Genomic DNA, 21,733 nt, shown 5'->3' on the forward strand with positions numbered 1-21,733 from the left:
GCCACAGAGTCTATAAACTCCTTGGAAGCCTAGGCATTCTTTTCAGAAACTCATTACACTAGAAATGTCTTGATCACTTGTGCCTTGTTTTGTGGCAGAAGGCCCCCAACTTCTCAGAGTTAACACACTGGATGTTTTGATATCTGAGGCGTTTAGTGGCTTGGTCACATTTTCTGTAACTGGCAGAAATTTCCAAAAATAAAGGATCAGGTTCTTGGATATCTGAGACCTCTACCTCTAGTTTGTACTATAATATTGACATGATATTTGTGAGAGACCATATCAAGTGTGTCTCTTATTTATTTCCCCATTGGAAATGCCTGTGTCTTTAATAATCTAATAACTCTTTTACATCCAGCATTTAAGTCTCAAATTCAAAGTCTCTATCAACACAAAACACACATCAGTGTCTGATTTTACTGTTTGTTTTTTTTTTTTTTTTTACAGGTGAAACCAATCTTTGAAAGATATATGTGAAATCTTCCCAAGAGTATTATACAGTCTTGTAAATGAAGTAGAACTTTTCCTGGATTCCTCAATTTTATCCCAAAGTCTTAAAGCCATCAAGTGACATTGTCTTATAATCTCATTCTCAGGCATGTGCTGTATATTTACTACAAAGACAGATGGTGATTTTGTAATCCCCGACCACCCCTAATCTGGAAGGGAGTTGCCTTAATATTAACTCCTTCTCTTTAAACTGGCTGTTGTTTTTAACCCTGTCACTCTCCTTACCCACCTCTTTCCTGTAGCACATGATCCACCCAGGGGATACCAGGACTTGTAATGAAAGTGTGTGGTGCTGGTCAGGGCTGCTATCTGCCTTCTACCCTGGTTTGCTTCCCTCTTTTCTTCTGCTAAATTATATGGTCTGAGCCTTTTATTTCTTCCTTACCCAGTGCTACTCACTCCACAAGTGTTTCCATTTCTACCTACATTTTTTCCAGTTGCATAGTTACCTCTGCAAACCTTTCAAAAATGAGACAATATAGTGATACTTTTCACCTTTTCATATCATCCACTTTTTGTTTCTTATATTCCTTTATTTCTACCCACAATATTTTAATTGCTCAGCTATGCCCCCAACCACTTTTGAGACAGAGTATAGGCAGAAAAAGAGAAGAGGAAGAAGAAGCAGAAGAAGAAGAAGAAGAAGAAGAAGAAGAAGAAGAAGAAGAAGAAGAAGAAGAAGAAGAAGAAGAATTTGAGTATAAGCAGAAAGAGGAAGAAAAGGAAGCAAAGAAGGTGGAGGAGAAGGAGGAGGAAGAGGAGGAGAATGAAGAAGAGGAAGAGGAGGAAGAGGAAATAAAAATCCCTCCTGGAAGCAAATTGGGGGAGAACCCAATAACAGCAGCCACAATAAATTTACTGCCAACATCTTGAAACAGAATATTAATCCCTTCTTTCCCTGCTGCTTTTTCTATGACTTTAGAAATCAGAGTTCTCATTCCACCAACACTCTCAGCTGGGTGTCACTTGTGATCATATTTTTGCCTACTTTAGTGGGTTCTATTTCCCACAGTCCTTCTCTACCCCAGTCCTTTCCAACATCCCAACACTAGGAATAGTGCTGGAGAGGAAAGGGGACATAGGTGAGATGTTAGGTGATTCTCTACTGATTAGGGGTGTTGAGTAGCCTGGAGCAAGTTCAATCTTCATCTTGAGAGTATCTCCAACCAGCAACCAGCAATCAGCAACCAGCAACCAGCAACCAGCAATCCAGCAATTCAGCAATCCAGCAAGCAGAAGACAACAACCAGGGAAAGCAACAAAAGAAACAGGAGCATCAGGGAGAGCAGCAGAATGGAAAGCATCCACTTTCCTTCACCTCTTAAGACTCTGGAACTTATTCACTTACAGAAGCTATCTGCAGCTGGAAAAACCATGCCCCTGTACAAGTCAAATCATAGTGTGTTTTTATGTGCAAGCCACTTATTCTGCACTTGAGATTAAAATAAAAACATGCTTATATAACATTACTGGGTTCTCAAAAAACCTAAAATTTTAACTACATTAAGGTAAAAAAAATAAATAGCTAATGTCCCTACTGTTTTATAGAGTGGCTTTGATGTCAGGACCCTAAATGTGTGATCATGCTAGACATGCATGCATCAATAAGAAGCACAGATCAGCATATCTCCATCCTGGTATACAGTGCCTGGCATTCTCAGAAAGCATGTTGGGTTTATTGGTTTTCAAGAAGCTACATGATGAAAGTCAGCATTATTATTTGCAAAATGCTATCGTGACCAGTAAGAAAACAGACAGGAATCAGCACATGTGTGATCAATGTGGGAATATGTTTCTCAGGGCTGCTTAGTGTTACAGGCTGAAGTGACCACTATACTCCACTACTTCATTCACCTGACTTTGTTCCTCTTCTAAAGTTCCTCTAAGCTCAGGCTTATCATGTGTGGTGTTCTATATATGTGAGAAACACAAGTTGAACATTTTTGTCTATGGATCTACCTGCCAGGGAGACAGTAATCTATATCTTTAAAGCTACAGCATAGCACCAGCTTAACCTTGCCTTCATGTATACCCACATCTCCCCTGCATCATACAGAGAATCCCCTCCTTAATACCTTTTCCAGAATGGTCATTGCATTTCAGTCTCCAAGAAAAGGAGGAATTACATGAGAATACAACAACTAATCACGTCATTAAGCTAGAAATAAGCAGGTATCACAGTATCTCAAAATCTAGAAAGAAAATAGGAATCAAAGAACAAAACATCCAACAAAGGGAAACTCATAAGTCACCTATAAACATCCCTAACCCAAATTCCTTGAGCACATATAATAACACAGTGGGTAAAATGCAGGGAATATATCTCTACTGGAGCCTAGCTATTCTACCATAGCAAGATCTAAATATCCCATCAAAGTTGAAGGTATAGATTTAGACCTTCAACCACCTATATGAAAATGATAAAGTTCCTTAAAAATGAAATGGAAAAAAGAATCCCTTAATTAAACTCAGGAAAACATAAACAAACAATTAAAGAAAACTATTAAATCACTTAAAGTAAGCAAGGAAATAAAATGAAATATTTGAAAGATATAAATAGAATAGTTGAGAACATGAAAATGAAAGTAGAAACAAAAATTTAAATTACTGCAGACAGAAAATAAGTCCATGATGATGTCAAATTTAAACAATATCTACCTACAGGAGGATCCATCTGTAGAGAAGCTGCAAGGAGTTTAAACTCCAACATTTGCAGTTCATCTATATCCATGAAAACACAAGCAATAGATATTCTCACACAAGAAACACTAAAAGATTAGCACATGAACTCACATACACACAGACAGATACACACACACACACACACACAATCACGTACACAGACAGCATCATGACTACTACCAACAAACAACAAAAAGCAAGTTTGTTTTTTAAAATACCCCAAAATTAATGTCTTGCATTTGTCACTGATTATAAGAGTATATTGGAATGTTGGATGTGATCCTCTAACACAGGAAAAAGCATATCTCAACACCAAGGATGGAGATTACCTCAGAATAAAAGGTTGGAAAAAGATATTACAAGAAAATGGACCTAAGAAACTAGCTATTTTAGTTCTAAAATAGACTTCAGAACAAAATGAATCAAAAGAGATGGGAAAGAACTTTATGTGCTCATTAAAGAAATATCCACCAAGATGACATCTCAAATCTTGACCTAAGTGCTTCAAGAGTAAGGCAACTAAAGCAGATCAAGTGAACATAATTTGGAAAGTAAGAAGTAAAAGTATCCTTACTTGTAAATGACATGATAGTATACACACATAACCCTAAAAATTCCAATATGAATCTCATTCATCTAATAAACACTTTCATTAAAGTGTCTGGATACAAAATTAATTTTAAAAATAGTATAATTTCTGTATACAAATGGCAAATAGACTAAGAAAGAAATCAAGAAAACAACACATTTTACAATAGCCTCAAATAATATTAAATACCTTGGTGTAACTGTAAAGAAGCTATTGAAAGACTTATATGATTGAAATCTCCAGCCTTTGATGAAAAAAACTGAAGCAGATAGAAATATCTTTCACACTCATCAATCAGTAAGTTTAGCAGCAAACATGGCCACCTTACCAAATGCAACCTATACATTCAATGCAACCCTCATAAAAATCTCAACATATTTCGTTGTAGACCTTGAAAGGACAATTCTCCACTTTATTTGGACAAAAAAATCCAACATAGTTAAAACAATCCTGAATAATAAAAGAACAGTTGGACATATATCCATCTCTACTTTCTAAGTGTACTACAGAGCTATAGTAAAAAAAAAAAAATCATGCTATCAATGTAAAATTAGACACCAATGATAATAGGTTCCAATAATACACACAGATATAAATCCAAATTCATATGCACACACAATTTTTAATATAGAAATCAGAAAGGCACACTGGGAAAAAAGAACAGACTCTTTTACCAAAGGTATTGGTCAAACAAGATGTCTCCTATGTCACCATGTGCAAAATTTAAGTTCAACTTGATCAAATACCTAAAAAACACAGACACAACACTAGACTTGATAGGGGAGAAAGTGTAGAACATCCTTGAATGCATTGTCGTTGGAGCACATTTTTTCTTTTCTTTTCTTTTTTATTAATACATTTTATTTATTCATTCATATTACATCTCAGTTGTTATCCCATCCCTTGTATCTTCCCATTCCTCCCTCCCTCCCATTTTCCCCTTACTCCCCTCCCCTATGACTGTGCCTGAGGGGGACTTCCTCCCCCTGTATATGGTCATAGGGTATCAAGACTCTTCTTGGTAGCCTGCTGTCCTTCCTCTGAGTGCTGGAGCACATTTCTAATCAGGACACTGATAGCACAGACAGTAAGATCAATAGTTACTAAATGGGATCTCATAAACTGAGAGCTTCTCTAAATGTAGGGGTTCTATGGTAGAACCTTAGGGGGTCGTTTATGTATACTGTTATATGATATGTGAATAGGGATAATTTGCCTTCCTCCTTTCAGATGTGGATCCCCTTAATGTCATTTTGTTGTCTTATTGCTCTATCTAGAAGGCCAAGTACCATATAGAAGAGAAATGCAGAGTGGGCAGCCTTGTCTACTCCCTGATTTGGGAGTAATTTCTTTGGGTTTCTCTACATTTAATTCGATGTTGGCTATTGACTTGATGTATATAGCCATAATTATGTTTAGATATGTGCCTGGATTCCTTTATCTCTCTAAGACTTCAAATATGAATGGGAGTTGGATTTTGTCAAATGCTTTCTCAGCATCTAAGGAGATGATTATGTGGGTTTTTTCCTTTCAGTTTGTTTATAGGATAGGTTAAATGGGTGGATTTCTGTATATTGAACCATTTCTGCGTGCCTGGAGTGAAGACTACGTGGTTATGGTGAATAATACTTTAATGTGTTCTTTGATTTGGTCTGTGAGTATTTTATTGAGTATTTTTCATCAATGTTTATAAGAGATAGTGGTCTGAAATTTTCTTTCTTTGTTGGGTCTTTGTGAAGTTTAGGTGTCAAGATGACTGTGGCCTCATAGAATGAGTTTAGTAATGTTTTATCCATTTCTATTTTGTCGAGTAGTTTGAAGAGGATAGGTATTCAGTCTTAGGGTATCATAGAATTCTGTGCTTAAACCATCTTGCCCTGTACTTTTTTTGGTTGTGAGACTTTTGATGACTGCTTCTATGTCTGTTGGAGAAAAACTATTATTTAATTTGTTTATCTGATCATAGTTTCAACTTTGGCAAGGGGAATCCATCAAGAAAGTTGTCCATTTCCTTTAGATTTTAATATTTTGTGGTGTATAGGCTTTTGTAGTATGACCTAATGCTTCTTTGTATATCTTCAGTGTCTGTTGCTATGCCTCGCCTTTCATTTCTGAATTTGTTGATTTGGATAGTGTGTCTCTGCCTTTTAGTTAGTTTCGGCTAACAGTTTGTGCATCTTGTTACTTTTCTCAAAGAACCTGCTCTTGGTTTTGTTGATTTCAGCACTGACTTTGATTATTTCCAACCGTCTACTTCTATTTTTTTTCTAGGACTTCCAGATGTGTTGCTAAATTGGCTATATGAGATTTTTCCAGTCTCTTTGTGAAGACACTTAGTACTATAAACTATCCTCCTAGCATTGCTTTCAATGTGTCTCATAAATTTGGGTATGCTGTACCTTCATTTTCATTGAGTTTTAGGAAGTCCCTAATTTCTTCCCTGATCTAGTTGTCATTGAGTAGAGAGTTGTTAATTTTTACATGTGTGTAGACTTTTTCTTATTTCTGTTATTGTTGAAGTCCATCTTTAGTCTGGGGGTCTTATAGGATACAAGGTATTATTTCAATCTTCTTGTTTCTGTTGAGGCTTTCTTTGTGACCTACTATATGGTCAGTTTTTGAAAATGTTCTGTGAGGTGCCGAGAAAAGGGTATAATCTTTTGTGTTTGGGTGAGAAGTTCTGTACATATCTCTTATATCCATTTGATTCATGACATTGGTTAGCTTCTCTGTTTAGCTTCTTTTTTGTTCATCTATTTTTTTTGGTGAAAGTGGGGTGTTGAAGTCTCCCACTATTAATGTGTGTGGATCAATGTGTAGTTTAATCTTTATTAATGTCTCTTATACAAATGTGGGTGCCATTGTATCGTGGTCATAGATGTTCAGAATTGTGATGTCATCTTGATTGAATTCCTCTTTGATGAATATGAAGTGTCCTTCCTCATCTCTTTTGATTTAGTTTGATTCAAAGTCTATTTTATTACATATTAGAATGGATTCTTGTGTCCATTTGCTTGAAATACCTTTTTCCAGACTTTTACCCTGAGGTAATGTCTATCATTGTTGCTGAGATGTGATTCACGAATGCAGAATAATTTGGGGCCTTGTTTATGCATCCATTCTGTTAGTCTGTGTCTTTTTATTGGAGAGTAGAGACCATTGATGTTGAGATATATTAATGACCAGTGACTGTTAAGTTCTTTTATTTTGATATTGCTTGCAGCAGTGTGTTTGTCTGGTTATGTTTTGCTACTGTGTTCTCCTGGTTGTAATTTGTCACTTTGTGGATATGTACTCTTTGAAATTTTTTTCATGAAATATCTTATTTTCTCCATGTATGGTTATTGAAAGTTTCACTGGGTATAGTAGTCTGGACTGACACCGGTGGTCTCTTAAGGTTTTCAGGAACTCTGCCCAGGCCCTTCTGGCTTTGATGAAAAGCTGGGTGTAATTCGGATAGGTTTGCCATTATATGTTACTTGGTTTATTTCCCTTGCTGCTCTTAATATTTTTCTTCTTTCTGTATATTTTATGTTTTGATTATTATTTGGTAGGAGGATTTTCTTTTCTGGTCTATTCTATTTGTTGTTCTGTAGGCTTCTTGTATGTTTATATGCATCTCTCTTTAAATTGGGAAATTTTTCTACTGTGATTTGGCTGAAAATATTTTCTGGACCTTGGAGCCCAGTGTCTTCTCTTTCCTCAATGCCTGTTTTTCTTAAGTTTCATTCCTTCATGTTGTCTGTGATTTCTTGGATGTTTTGTGCCAGGAATTTTTCAGAACTAACATTTTCTTTGATGGTTGCATCAAATTCTTCTTTTTAAAATTTTTTATTATTAATTTATTCTTGTTACATCTCAATGGTTATCCCATCCCTTGTGTCCTCCCATTCTTTCCTCCCTCCCCTTTTCCCCTTATTCCCCTCCCCTATGATTGTTCCTGAGGGAGATTACCTCCCCCTGTATATGCTCATAGAGTATCAAGTCTTTTCTTGGTAACCTGCTGTCCTTCCTGAGTGCCACCAGGTCTCCCCTGCTTCTACACTCGAGATTCTTTCCTCTATCTCTTGAAGTCTGTTAGTGAAGCTTACCTCTGAATTTCCTGTTTTGTTCTCTAAGTTCTCTCGTTCTTGGCTTTCTTTTGTCTATGCTCTCATCATTATTGGCATTTTCATCTTCATATCTTGAGCTATGTTATTGGTTTCCTTCATCTGATTGTCTGTATTTTCCTGAATTTCTTCCAGTGATTACTTCATTTTCTGTCTGTAGGCTTCTGATATGGCCTCTCTAAAGTCCTCTATTTGTTTGCCTGTATTTTCTTGTATTTGTTTATGGATTTTATTCATTCCTCCTTCATCATCTTCATTACTAAGGATTTGAGGTCAGTTTCTTGTGCTTCAGTTGTGGTTGAGTTTCCAGGGCTTATTGCTTTGGGATAACTGGGCTCTGGAGATGTCATATTATTTTGGACTTTGTTGTTCGTGGTTTTAGGCTGGCCTTCAGTCATCTTGCTGTTTCTGATGTTGGGAGGTAGTTTCTGGTATCTTTCACTGTTTGTTGAGAGCAGTTCATGGTAAGTGTCTATAGGTCGAGACCCCTCACTTGTGGGAATCACAGAACAATTCCATTTGTCAGGTAGCTGACCAGGTTTCTGCTCCATGGTACTTTTCTCTACACCCTAGGCTCCCCATTAGGCCAGCAGAGGCTGATGCTACTGTTCTGCCACCCAAGGCTCTGTTAAAGATAGTATAGGTACTATCTGCCTTTGGCTGGGCTTTGGAGATCCTGTCCTCAGCCACTGCGACCCTGGTACAACCTATAGGCTGCAATGGGCTTTGGAGACCCTGCATAGAACACTCAGAGAATCAGAAGTAGGTGGGTCAGTATGTGTTCAAGGATAGCCTGATCTAATTTTTTATCAATTCAAATATGTGATTTGACTTGATCAATAAATACGATCTCAATTATAAAAATTATATAAATACAAAATTAAAAAATATTTTAGAAAAATAAAGACTGGATTTCTATTGTACGTTAAAATGTATATCAATATTGAAGTATATTCCTTCATAAAAAGGAAAATAAACTTGTATGTGGAATGGCATTTGTAACTAAAAGGCACAGTGTTTAATGTTATAAGATAGGCACAAAATCAGTTACATCATTCCAGTATGACTGTTCAAATTCAGTTTCCAGAGAAATAGGATGAAAAGTGGCCACTAAAGGCTAGAAAAGTTGGGGGTACATGACAGAATGAGAGCTAACTATGAGAAACAAGTTATGAGGTATGGAGATGACTCCATCACCAAAACGATTTTCTGTAAGCATGAAAAGCGGCGCTTGAGCTTCAAATACAGAATCGCCATTACATATACGTACACATCCACACTTACGCACAATATCACACCCACCTTTACACAAACTCCCACCTACACATGCATATACAGCTTTATAGACTTACAAATGCATATAGATGTAGATCCGTGATTATATACTCAAACATATTTTTACACTTGAACACCTGCCATTAATATACATGCATTACCCCTCACACACACACATTATCATCACTCTTACACACACACATACAGGGGCACACACATGTAAGTGCCACACTCAGACACAAAAGTAATTAAAAATTTATAATACATATGAGAATATGTATCCTACTAAAGAATGATTTGAATAGTGTGAGACTATGTGAGTATGTATGTTTGTTCCATTCTTGTGCAAGCAGTTATACATGCTAAGAGTTCATGACTGCAACAACACTTCACATTGAGATAGCCATCTGCTAATGTACACCCCCAAGTCCTCTGTTGATTCGTTTTTTCATTTCCATTTTCTGTCATGTTTCCAAGGGCCCCAGAAGAGAGGGTTTATTTTGACATCCTGTTGGGAATAAACACTTGGCATTCATTTATTAACATTACCCTAACCATATGTGTTTTGCCTGGTTCCTGTGGCTGAAATTGGTTTCTGTGACTAGGGCAGAAACTACACTCACCTATGGTACAAATGTAAATATTAAAAATTTAATGTCTAATATCCAAAATATATAAAGAACTCAAGAAATTAAACATCACCAAACAAAATAACCCAATTGAGAAGTGGGGTTCAGAACTAAACAGATAATTCACAACAGAGGAATATTGAATGGCTGAACATTACGTAAAGACATTCTCAAAGTCTTCTGTCATCAGGGAAATGCAAATCAAAATGACTCTGAGATTCCATCTTACACCCATCAGAATGGCTAAGATCAAATATTCAAGTGACACTACATGCTGCTGAGGATGTGGAGAAAGAGGAACACTCCTCCATTGCTAGTGGGAATGCAAATTTGTACAACCACTTTGGAAATCTATCTGGCACTATCTCAGAAAACTGGGAATAGGGTTTCCTCAAGACCCAGCTATTCCACTCCTTGGAATATACCCAGAAGATGCTCCAGCACACAACATGGACATATGCTAAATCATGTTCATAGCAGCCTTATTCATGATAGCCAGATCCTGGAAATAGCCTAAATGTCCTTCAGTAGAACAATGGGTAAAGAAACTATAGTACATTTACACTATGAAATACTACTCAGCTATTAAAAACAAGGAATTCCTGAAATTTGTGGACAAATGGATGGGACTAGACAAGATCATAACGAGTGAGTTAACCTAGAAACAGAAAGATTCAAATGGTATATACTTACTTATAATTGGGCACGAGCCCAAGGGGCATGTCCCATGAAAGTCTTCACTTACAAGGAAATTGGGATAGATGTGAAGACATCCTATTGGGACTCTTGATGAGAGAAGTATGAGAGAATGGAGAAATAGAAGGAACCAGAGGGTCCTAGAAACCTACAAAAAGAACATTATGACAGACAGATCTGCCCAAACTGTTACCAACCAAGGACAATACATGCAGTAACCATTGAACCCCTACTCAGGTCTAGCCAATGGACAGGACATTCTCCACAGCTGAGTGGAGAGTAGGGATTGACTTTCTCACAAACTCTGCTGCCCCATGTTTTATCATGTCCCCTTGATGGGGAGGCCTGGTGTCACTCAGAGGACGAATAACAGGCTATCAAGAAGAGACTTGATACCCTATGATCATATAGAGGGGGAGGATGTCCTTCTCAGTCACAGACATAAGGGAGTGGAATAGGGTGAAAGCAGGAGGGAGGGAGGAATGAGAAGATACAAGGCATAACAATAGAGATGTATTATGAATAAATTAATAAAAATTTGATTACATACATGTCTTATTTAGGGTCCCTATTGCTGCAATGAAACATGATGACAGAAAAGCAAGTTGGAGAGCAAAGTTTTTTTTTTTGTTTTTTGTTTTTTGTTTTTTTTTTTTGCTTACATTTCAATATCATTCTCTATTGTCACAGGAAATTAGGAAAGGAACACAAACAGGACAGGAAGCTGGAAACTGGAGCTAATGAAGAGAGGTGCTGCTGACTGTCTTGCACTACATGAATGAATAGTTGCATTTCTTATAGCACCTAGGACCACCAATGACACTTGGATAGTACCATCCACAAAGGCCAGGACCCTGCACCATCAATCACTAAATAAGAAAACAGCTTTATAGGCCTGCCTAAAATATTCTCGTGGCATTTTGTTAACTGAAGTTCCCTCCTCTTAGATTACTTACTCTTCTGTAAAGTTAGCAAAAAAACTATCAAGCACAATTTACCCTGTGTCTACTTGACACACAAACACATAATTCTTAAGCCACAACAGTTTGTTTTCGTTCATCCCCAGGATCTCAAATTAAAAACGTGAATAACTTTTGAATTCCTATTCTTTACAAATTCAACTATGTTCAAATCATAGTCTCTTAAATCAATCAATCCCTTTTAAAGTATAAAGCCTTTTAACATTCAAAGTCTCTAAACTGTAGCCTCATGGAAAAAAAATTAAAATTAAATAAAATTTTACTTCAAGAGAAAATAAGCAGAACACAGTAACAGTCTGAACAGAGCAAAACCAAACTTGAACAGTGTAAATAACTCAGTGTACATTGGTCTAGGATTCACTCAGAAATTCTTGGCTCCTGAAAGTAACTTGGATTACTTATCCAGATCTGTCTTCTTCAGCAACAAATAGTTTGTCTTCTAAGTTCTTGTTGGTTCTACTCCATTCTTGCTGTTGTTCTTTTGGTGATCCTATGGTCTGGTATATACAAAACTGCTAGGGCCCCTTGCTGCAACCGGCTCCACTTTTACCACCAGCCTCTCCTGTGTGCTCTTCAGGGACTCTAGTCCTACCACACAGTGCCAAGCTTTAGTCATTCTTCATGACCTCTTCATACTTTCCTGACCAACACCACCTAGTAAATTCTTACATTCCCAAGTTTAGTTCATAAATCAATATTCAAACTTGGACAAGTATAAAATACATGTTTTGTGGGATGACTCTCATGGAACACTGTACTGAAAATTTTACCTCAAAGATGTACATTTTTAAATCACCACTCATTTCTTGTCTCCAACTGAGAAGCATTGACTATTCCAGCAAAGCAAAGGGTTCACTTCTGTAGCTATGGCAGCTTATTAGTCAATGCTTAATTTTCAGTCCCAGAAAACAATAACTATAGATTATTCACACACACACACACACACACACACACACACACACACACACACACACACACCAGTCTTTGCTTCCCTCTGAAATGTCACGCCAGGCCTCCATTGTCTACACTATTTTAAACATTTTTATCTCCCAAGATCCTATCGAACAGCTCAATGACTTTACTAGTCCAAAGTTCAAAACATTTCCCACCACCCTCCTCAAAAAACATTGTCAGGTCTCTCATAGCAATACCATACCATAAGGGTACCAACTTGTCAATAGGTTTTTATTGATGTGGGGAAAGACCATGACCAAAATTCAGTTTACAGATGAAATCATTTATTTGGCTTATCCTGCAATATCAACTTTCATCATCAATGAAATCAGGAAAGGAACTCAAACAGGGAGGTGACTGGAACCAGGAGCTGATTCAAGGATGCTGCTCACTGTCTTTCTCCTGATGGCTTGCTTAGCCTGAATTCTTATAAAACTGAGGTCCACAGACCCTGGAGTGGCACATTCCATAATTAGCTGGGACCTTCTTCATTAGCCCTTAATTAATAAATTATCTTACAGGTGTCCATCCACTCCAATTATGGATGCACTTTCTTAATTGACATTAATTGACACTACCTTTGTCAGGTTAACAGAAAACTACCTACCACAGTATCCATATAGAAAGACTCAGTAGTGTATTCCACCACTAGGGTCTATGACCTCTTTAGTCACAATGTTTTGACCAGGTCCATAGTATCAGCCATATTCAGATTTAGTTGAGAAGTGGTTGGATATGCTTAGAAGAGTTGTGTCATTACTACATTTTGAATCTGTTCATCAGGAAATGGGAAGCTGCACCTGTGAAATATAGGGAGATATTAGTGGGTATTATGCTAAAACTCAAGTGGCTCCATAGACCCTGCATCTATGAGATGACCCTCAGTATCTTGGAAACTGTGGGAAACTGTGATGTAGAGAAACCATTCTTGTATGGGTCTTTTGGATGTACAGTTAATTTGACACCTGCAGAATCTATCAAATTACATCATGTTAATGTTGTTTTTACCGATGGCTTATGTACACTTTTCTATGTTTGGGTTAGTCCTGGGGATTTACTATTTTTGGACTGGGGTGATGACACAAAAATACCAGGAACTTAAGAATATGATCTTCAGATATATGTGTTTTTCCCTTGGATAGAAAACCTCAGGTGTAAAGCCTGAGGGTAGAAAGTGATGAAGATTTCTCCAAGGGACTAAGCAAGACGACCTGGAATGAAAAGGGAGTAGAGTGGCCTCCACTGTCTGCAATGATTATAAACCCACAGACAGGCATAACCATTCACCTACTGTAGCTTGGCACCTGGCATCAGTGCAAGTTCCATTTGTGCTCAAAGGAACACGCACAATGCCCACTTTGATTTTATTCTTCTTGACTCTTAATTTTTCTTTGCTCCTATGCAATTTAGTTATGCCAGACTGTTTCATCTCTTTGAAAGACAATGTATACCAGGATGGAGACATGGTGATAAGTGTGTTCCTACCTCTTTATACCTATCAAACCTCCCCACACACTGAAGGTTCAGAGAACACACACCTTCATCCACGGTAAGTGTCTCCCTCTCTCTTTCTAGCCAAAATTTCCAGGGTGAACCCTTACTCTATCTCATCTTTTCATTCTCAGCAGTGCTCTTCCCTAACACTGGCAAGAGTTTTTCAGCTTTATCTATTGTCTTCTATATTCATGGGTAAAGTCTGAACACAAACCTCTCCAGCCAGTTCCAACACACACACAACTCTCTGGCATCTGCCATGCAGGAGACAAATGATGTAACTTAGAAACATAACTTGAGGCATGTGTACAGTTAGTTCATTACTGAAATATGATAACACAGTGTATCTTCTACAAAAGACGGTCTTGTGAACGCTTCTTTTGTGCACTTCCTAATGTCTGTAGTGACTGGGTGCTACTGATTGTGCCACATTCCTGGGAAGACCACTTACAGTATTTAGTTATACAAACTCTTTGGAGATCACTTTTTACTGTGACATGTGCCTCTTCCCTTTTGGGCCACAAGCCAGGCCAGGGACTCTATCTAAGCAGACTGCTGTGATGTTTCCATTCTGTCAGATAATATGATTGATTAAGGTGCAGGGACATCCTTTTGATTATAAAAATGTCACCACAGTAATAACAAAACTGATCAATAAAAGGATGAGACAGACTTGTACAGAGTTTGACTAAGTGGTTTCTTCTGTGAACAGAGATGGTGCCATTGGAAGCAGATATTGCAGCTCCTGTTAGACACTGGTGTTATAGGTTTCTGCTGTACACAGTGGGGAAGAGAGGTAGCAGGAAGGAATGGCAAGTGTTCCTGCTTAGAAGCTACCTCATTTTCCTACAGCACCTAACTGTTAACTTATCTCTTTATAGTCTCTTTTGCTTTCTCCTGTTTGTCTCCATTTCACTTTCTGCAACTCTGCCCATCACACATGCATGCTTCTGTCATGCATTACCCTGCTGCTTTGACTCCCAAGGCTGCTGGTCCTTGACTTAGGGAGATATAATTATATCAAATTTTCATGTTGCTTATTGGAATGTTTGACACAGATGCCCTGGGTACTTTAATACAGCACTCATTATTGGCACATGCTGAATTTGGTAATAATGTATCTTTCCAGTATGGAGGGAAAACTGATTACAAAAAATCTGACATGTAATGAACTCAGGTGTAAAGTTTTAGTCATTTGCCTAATTTTCCGTATGGACCAATCATAATTCTATATTTTCATGGAGTGCAATGTGATAGCTGTGTGAACAATAGGTATGACATCAAACAGCGTAAAATTGATGACCTTTAGCAATGAGCCTTTTGGCAAACTACAATTGAAAAGTATATCAGCCATGCTTTTTCTATCTCCATGGCATACCCTTAGTGTAAGCATTATAAACCATGTAAGGCATTCTCCATACATAGTGTCTCTACAATAGTTTTCATGATTTAAAGTGAGGACATGCCATTGCTGACTACGCCTACAATTTTTATTGATGCTTTGAGTGATTATATATGTACATACTATATTTGGAATATATTCTTTCATGAATTGCAATTTTTTTTACCTCTTTATCTCTCATATTTAAAAGACATATTACACATTTGTTTACAATGTCTATAAAAGGATTGTGCGTTTATTGTGTGTTTTACAAACTTTTGAGCATGGTGTGTTTAAGCATGAAAAAAGCATATGTAGTTAAATATTTTTTTTGTCTTCAGTAAAATGATGGTTGTAGGCTCTCCTCTAAAACACATGGCTTCATTAAGATTGGGTCATTGACTCAGGTTCCATACCAGGAATTGCTTATCTCTTGTTGAAAAGGTACTAAGTCCAATTAGATCTCTATCTGCTTTTATACAGCTTACCCAGTTGACTCTTTAGCAAACAATTGTGTTTTGTCATTTCATCATAAATTAATTAGAAATACTTGTATTTATTTTATATGGAATATTAGTATATACACTGAGCTTTATAAAAAGAGGTCATTCATTTTTAGCCTTAAGTGAGTAATGTTTTATCTTCTTCATGTATTTTTAATATGTATGTGAGCATATGTGTGTGTCTTTGTCTCTGTGTCTGTGTGCAGATGTGTATGTTTTCTGTTTGTCTTGGTATCTGTGTCAGTAAGGGCACACATATGAGGACAATCATATGCATTTCTTTTACCTGTACATTCTTTAAGACATGTTTGTTTTATATTCTGTTGTGCATGCCAGGCAATCTGGCCAATAATGTTCTCATGTATCCATCACCAATGTACTGTTGCCGTGGTTGATTTCACAAGCCAGCTTCAATATACAGGTTTTTGTTGGTTTCGGGGATTCAAACACAGATCCTCACAGTTGTGCTGCAAGGACGTTACCCATTGAGTTATGTCACCTTCCTTCTATTAATTTTAATTCATAGCAGTGTCTAATACCATATATATATATATATATATATATATATATATATATATATATATACCATTCCCATTAAATTTTAACTGATTATATATTAAAATTTTATATATATATATATATATATATATATATATATATATATATATATATATGTCTATGCATTCAAAAACAACCCACTCAGGTTATATAAATTTCCTTTCATGTATGTTTTCAGAGGTGACCCTTACATAAACAACTGATGCCTGCCTCTCCCTTGTGTAAAGATATTTCTCTCACTCTCACCATTCCTTAGTTGCCTGCAGTTTTTAGTCTACAGTTGGGGCTTCATTACCTTTTCTCCTTACATACCAGCATGTCTATTAGTGTCCTCCTTTTATGTATCATGCTTAGGCAGCCATGACAATTGAATCAGGTCTTGAGAAAGATGTTACCAACTGAGTCGCCTCCTGGCTTAAACTTATCTTTTGAATTTGAGTCATAAACTTGTGTCAGCTCCTTAAATGATAAACGATATTTTTCTTTGTATTTCATTTTCCTTTATTTATTAATTTTTTTGGACAATATTATACTTGCTACAATATAATGTCACCACATTCATTCCATTACACTCTCATTCCCCTTCCCACATTCCCTCATTTCATCTTTCAGTGTCTTTCTTCTATACTGCTAACAACTGTTTTTTATTAGTCTGAATTAATATACTTAATTTTCAGAAATCAATTATCTGTAATTTTATTCATTTTGCTTGAAATTAGAGAACTGATTTATAAAGATACATGTGAAAACACTATTTCTGTATATTTTCAATTTTTCTTTTCATTTTGCACCTCAATAATTATATTGGATTGTAATTTTTCCACTGAAATCAAAGGTAGAAATTTAAATTTATCTCTGTATCAACATTCAATGTATCTTTTAAAAAATCCTACCCAGATCTGGCCAATGGACAGTACAGTCTCCACACTTGAGTGGAAAGTGGGACATGACTTTCTCACATACTCTGGTGCCTCACATTTGATCACATCCCCTGGAGGGGGAGACCTGTTGGCACTCAGAGAAAGGACAGCAGGTTACCGAGAAGAGACTTGATACCCTATGAGCATATACAGGGGGAGGTAATCCCCCTCAGGAACAGTCATAGGGGAGGGGAATAAGGGGAAAATGGGAGGGAGGGAAGAATGGGAGGACACAAGGGATGGGATAACCATTGAGATGTAACAAGAATAAATTAATAATAAATTTTTTTTAAAAATCTAATGACATTAAATATTGATTTCCTAAAATAAATTGATATATTTCAACATTTTTCTCTGAATAATTTGTAGTTTAATGTTCTTTACAATAAACTGGATTCATTGTCTTTAAAATTAATTCTTTTTCTGTTTTTTATTTACCATTATGCTTAAAAGTCTTTTCACATATGTGTATATTTGAAGGGGGAGGGAGGAAAGGAGAGTGAAAGAGAGAGAGAGAGAGAGAGAGAGCCTATTATATATATGTGTGTGTTATTTTAGAGAAATTTGATCCTTTAATCCCTTTTGCTGGAATACAGCATACTTTTACTTTACTATACACCTTTAATCCTAAACAATGAAGGTAAAGTTAGTTTGATGAAGAAAACAGGCACGTTTGGAGGGGGAGACCCGTTGGCACTCAGGGGAAGGACAGCAGGTTACCGAGAAGAGACTTGATACCCTATGAGCATATACAGGGGAAGGTAATCCCCCTCAGGATCAGTCATAGGGGAGGGGAATAAGGGGAAAATGGGAGGGAGGGAAGAATGGGAGGACACAAGGGATGGGATAACCATTGAGATGTAACAAGAATAAATTAATAATAAATTTTAAAAAAGAAAGATCTGTCTAATTCAGAAGCAGACAAAGTGATGGATATGAGAAAGATTTGAATGAATGAGTCAGTTGTAGGATACTCGCAACATTCATGAGAACAGACAATAAAGTGATGACTAAGGAGAAGTGCAGGAAAAAAAAAAGGGAGAGAGGAAGCAACTTTACCAGGACAGTTTCATAGAAGCATAGACAATAAGCTAGGCACAGATGGAGACAGAATTAGCCAGAGAATGAGAAGAAGCAAGAAGATTAGAACAAATTGCCAGAGTTTGATTGAGGCCCAGCAGAGTAATTCAGTGAGAAGGTGAGAGAAACCACGTTGAATCCATTAGCTTGGAGAGGAGTTTGACCAAGAACAGCTGAGTTGAACCAGCTATCCAGACAGTAGAAAGAACTAAAAAGGTAAGCTTCAAAAAATCACGAGGATCCAAGATGGCGGCGAGCAGTGTGGACCACGTTTGGAGGCTCCAGTGAATAATTCAGGGAATTGCACAGATTTCTGAGCCAGGAACACCGAGGGCCGAACATCACGGCAGCAGGAGTGCTCCACGGTTCGGAGGGACCAGGGTGCAGAGGACCAGCGTGCCCCTGCACACTGGAGGAGCGTGGATTCTCTCTGATCGGAGCGGCAGCGGCAGAGGCAGCAGCACCAGCGGCACCAGCAGCGGTGGCTGAGGTTTGCAGCTCATAGCCTTCCGGTGGAGGCGATTGGTGTGGTGACTGGTGGGAGTTGCTGCGGGAGAGGGGACTCTGGGCAGGATTTGGGTCGCGTGGAGCCTTCGGACCCAGACTGGACTCGGCGGACAGTTCGGCCCCAGAATCCCGAGTACTGGCCCAGCCCAACAAGCAATTCTGCCCGAGGCACTAACTCAGCTTCGGCCACAGCTCCCCTGCTGTGGCGCGGGCTTAGTTGAGCACGCAGCTCCACATTAGGCAGCACCTCAGCTCAGTGGCAGCTCCCCTGCCGTGACACAGTCTGGGCGGAGCACTTGGTTCCACCATTGGTGCTAACTCAGAGCACCCGCAGTTTTCCTGCTGTGGCGCAGGCTTGGTGGCATGCTCAGTTCCATCCTAGGCACCACCTCAGCTCAGCGGCAGCTCCCCTGCGGTGACACAGTCTGGGCAGAGCACTTGGTTCCACCATTGGCGCTAACTCAGAGCAGCCGCAGTTCTCCTGCTGCGGCACAGGCTGGACAGAGCGCTCGGTTCCAACAGCTCTAAGACTCTGGTTGGACACAGTGTGCAGTTTGAATCCAGAATTCCTGGCTGAGATTGGTGGTCAGTTCGGGCCCTGAGTCAATAACTGACCACAGCACGCACTTTGGGCCAAAGGGCCCTAGCGGAGCTTAGTGCGTAGTCCCAGCCCAAAAATTCTGGCTGGACCCTGTGTGCATTTTGGGCCCAGAATCCCTAGCTGACCTAGGCAGACAGTTCAGGCCCTGAGAATCTAGCTGAGTTCAGCCCGTGGTTCGGGCCCAGTGTTCCTGGCTGGACTTGGCAGGGAACACAGAAGGCTGTGGATACCTTGGCCTGACCCAACGCTCATTCAGAGACCCAGAACAATTGCAGGATCCACGGCACAGGGGGGCTGAAGATCACTGGCTGTGAGAGACCAGAACAACAGGGCTAACCTCCTAACATCCACACCAGTGAAGCTTTGAGCTCACAGCTTAGGGAAATCGTGAGAAAACAAGTGAATCTATCGTCAGACACCCTCCATCCAACTCTGGAAGCTACCCAACAAAAACAAAGATGGCAAGATGTCTAAAGGACAACGAAAAAGCATATGCAAAAACCCCAAAACAACATGGCATCTCCAGTTTCCAGCTATCCCAAAGAAAACAACCCAGAGAACTCAAATACAATGGAAATACAAGAAAATGACCTCAAATCCTTAGTAATGAGGATGATAATGGAGGAAACAAATAAAATTCGTAATCAAATGCAGGAAGATGCAGACAAACAGGTGAGGCACATAAAAGAAGCACATAGAGTGGAACTGGAAAAATTGCAGGAAAATGCAAACAACCAGATGAAAGAAAGAAATAAAACGGTTCAAGCTCTGAAGACCTATAAAGAGGCATTGAAAGAAACTCAGGAATATACAAAAAATCAGATGAAAGAAATCAAAAAAATCAGTTCAAGATCTGAAAATGAAAATGGATTCAATGATAAACACACAGACAGAAGTAAAACGAGAACATGAGACCTCAGAGAAGAAGGCGAGCAAGACAGAGGTGAGCTTTTCTAACAGAATCCAAGAGATGGAAGAATGAATCTCAGGTCTAGAAGATACAATCACAGATATTGAATCAACCATTAAAGAAAATGCCAAATCTGGAAAACTCCTGACACAAAATATCCAAGAAATTAAGGACACCATGAAAAGAAGAAATCTGAGGATAATAGGCATTGAAGAAAGAGAAGACATCAGACTCTAGGGCCCAGAAACTATTCTCAACAAAATCATAGAAGAAAATTTCCCCAATCTAAAGAAAGAGATGCCTATAAACATACAAGAGGCCTACAGAACACCAAATAGAATTGACCAGAAAAGAAAAACTGCCCGATACATAATAATCAAAACACAAAACATGCAGAGCAAAGAAAAAAATATTAAAAGCTGCAAGGGAAAAGGGCCAAATAACATTTAATGGTAAACCTATCAGAATTACACCCGACTTCTCAGTAGAGACCATAAAAGCCAGAAGGGCCTGGACAGAGATCCTGCAAACCCGAAGAGACCACAGATGCCAGGCCAGACTACTTTACCCAGAAAAATTATCAATAACCATTGATGGAGAAAACAAAATATTCCATGACAAAAACAAATTCAAACAGTATGTATCCACAAATCCAGCTTTACAGAAGGTACTAGAAGGAAAACTCCATCCCAAAGGGTCAAGCTACAACCAAAACTACCCAGGAAATAGATAACTATCCCATGGCAAAAACACAACTACACAAACGCTTGACTGGAAACAACATCAAAATTAAGACTCTTAACAGTCACTGGTCATTAATATCTCTCAACATCAATGGCCTCAATTCTCCAATAAAAAGACACAGACTAACTGAATGGGTACATAAACAAGATCCAACATTCTTCTGCATTCAAGAAACACATCTCACCCATAATGAAAGGCATTACCTCAGGGTAAAAGATTGGAAAAAAATATTCCAAGCAAATGGTCACAAGAAGCAAGCAGGCGTAGCCATTCTACTGTCGAACAAAATAGACTTTCAACCAAAATTAATCAAAAGGGATGAGGAAGGACACTTCATACTCATCAAAGGTAAAGTCAACCAAGATGACATCACAATTCTGAACATCTATGCTCCCAATACAAGGGCACCCACATTTGTAAAAAGATCTCCTAAAAAAGCTTAAACCACACATCGATCCCCACACAATAATAGTGGGAGACTTCAACACCCCACGCTCACTGAAGGATAAGTCATTGAAACAGAAACTAAGCTGAGAAATAACATCATTAACCAATGCCATGGGTCAAATGGATCTAACAGATCTCTATAGAACCTTTCACCCAAACAAGAA

At 38.3% G+C, this 21,733-nt stretch overlaps 1 protein-coding gene across 1 annotated transcript in view; it reads left to right on the forward strand.

Annotated features, from left to right (window-relative positions):
* Positions 1-13,875: 13,875 nt before the first annotated feature.
* The window catches only part of LOC127183509 (vomeronasal type-2 receptor 116-like), a 48,147-nt gene continuing 40,289 nt past the window's right edge, over positions 13,876-21,733 (forward strand). Inside the window, exon 1 of the mRNA XM_051139588.1 lies at positions 13,876-13,945. Within this exon, the coding sequence (XP_050995545.1) occupies positions 13,888-13,945 (58 nt within the window). The 5' untranslated portion in view covers positions 13,876-13,887. The remainder of the gene's footprint in view (positions 13,946-21,733) is intronic.

Source organism: Acomys russatus, chromosome 31 (genome assembly GCF_903995435.1).
Source record: "Acomys russatus chromosome 31, mAcoRus1.1, whole genome shotgun sequence".
NCBI lineage: Eukaryota > Metazoa > Chordata > Mammalia > Rodentia > Muridae > Acomys > Acomys russatus.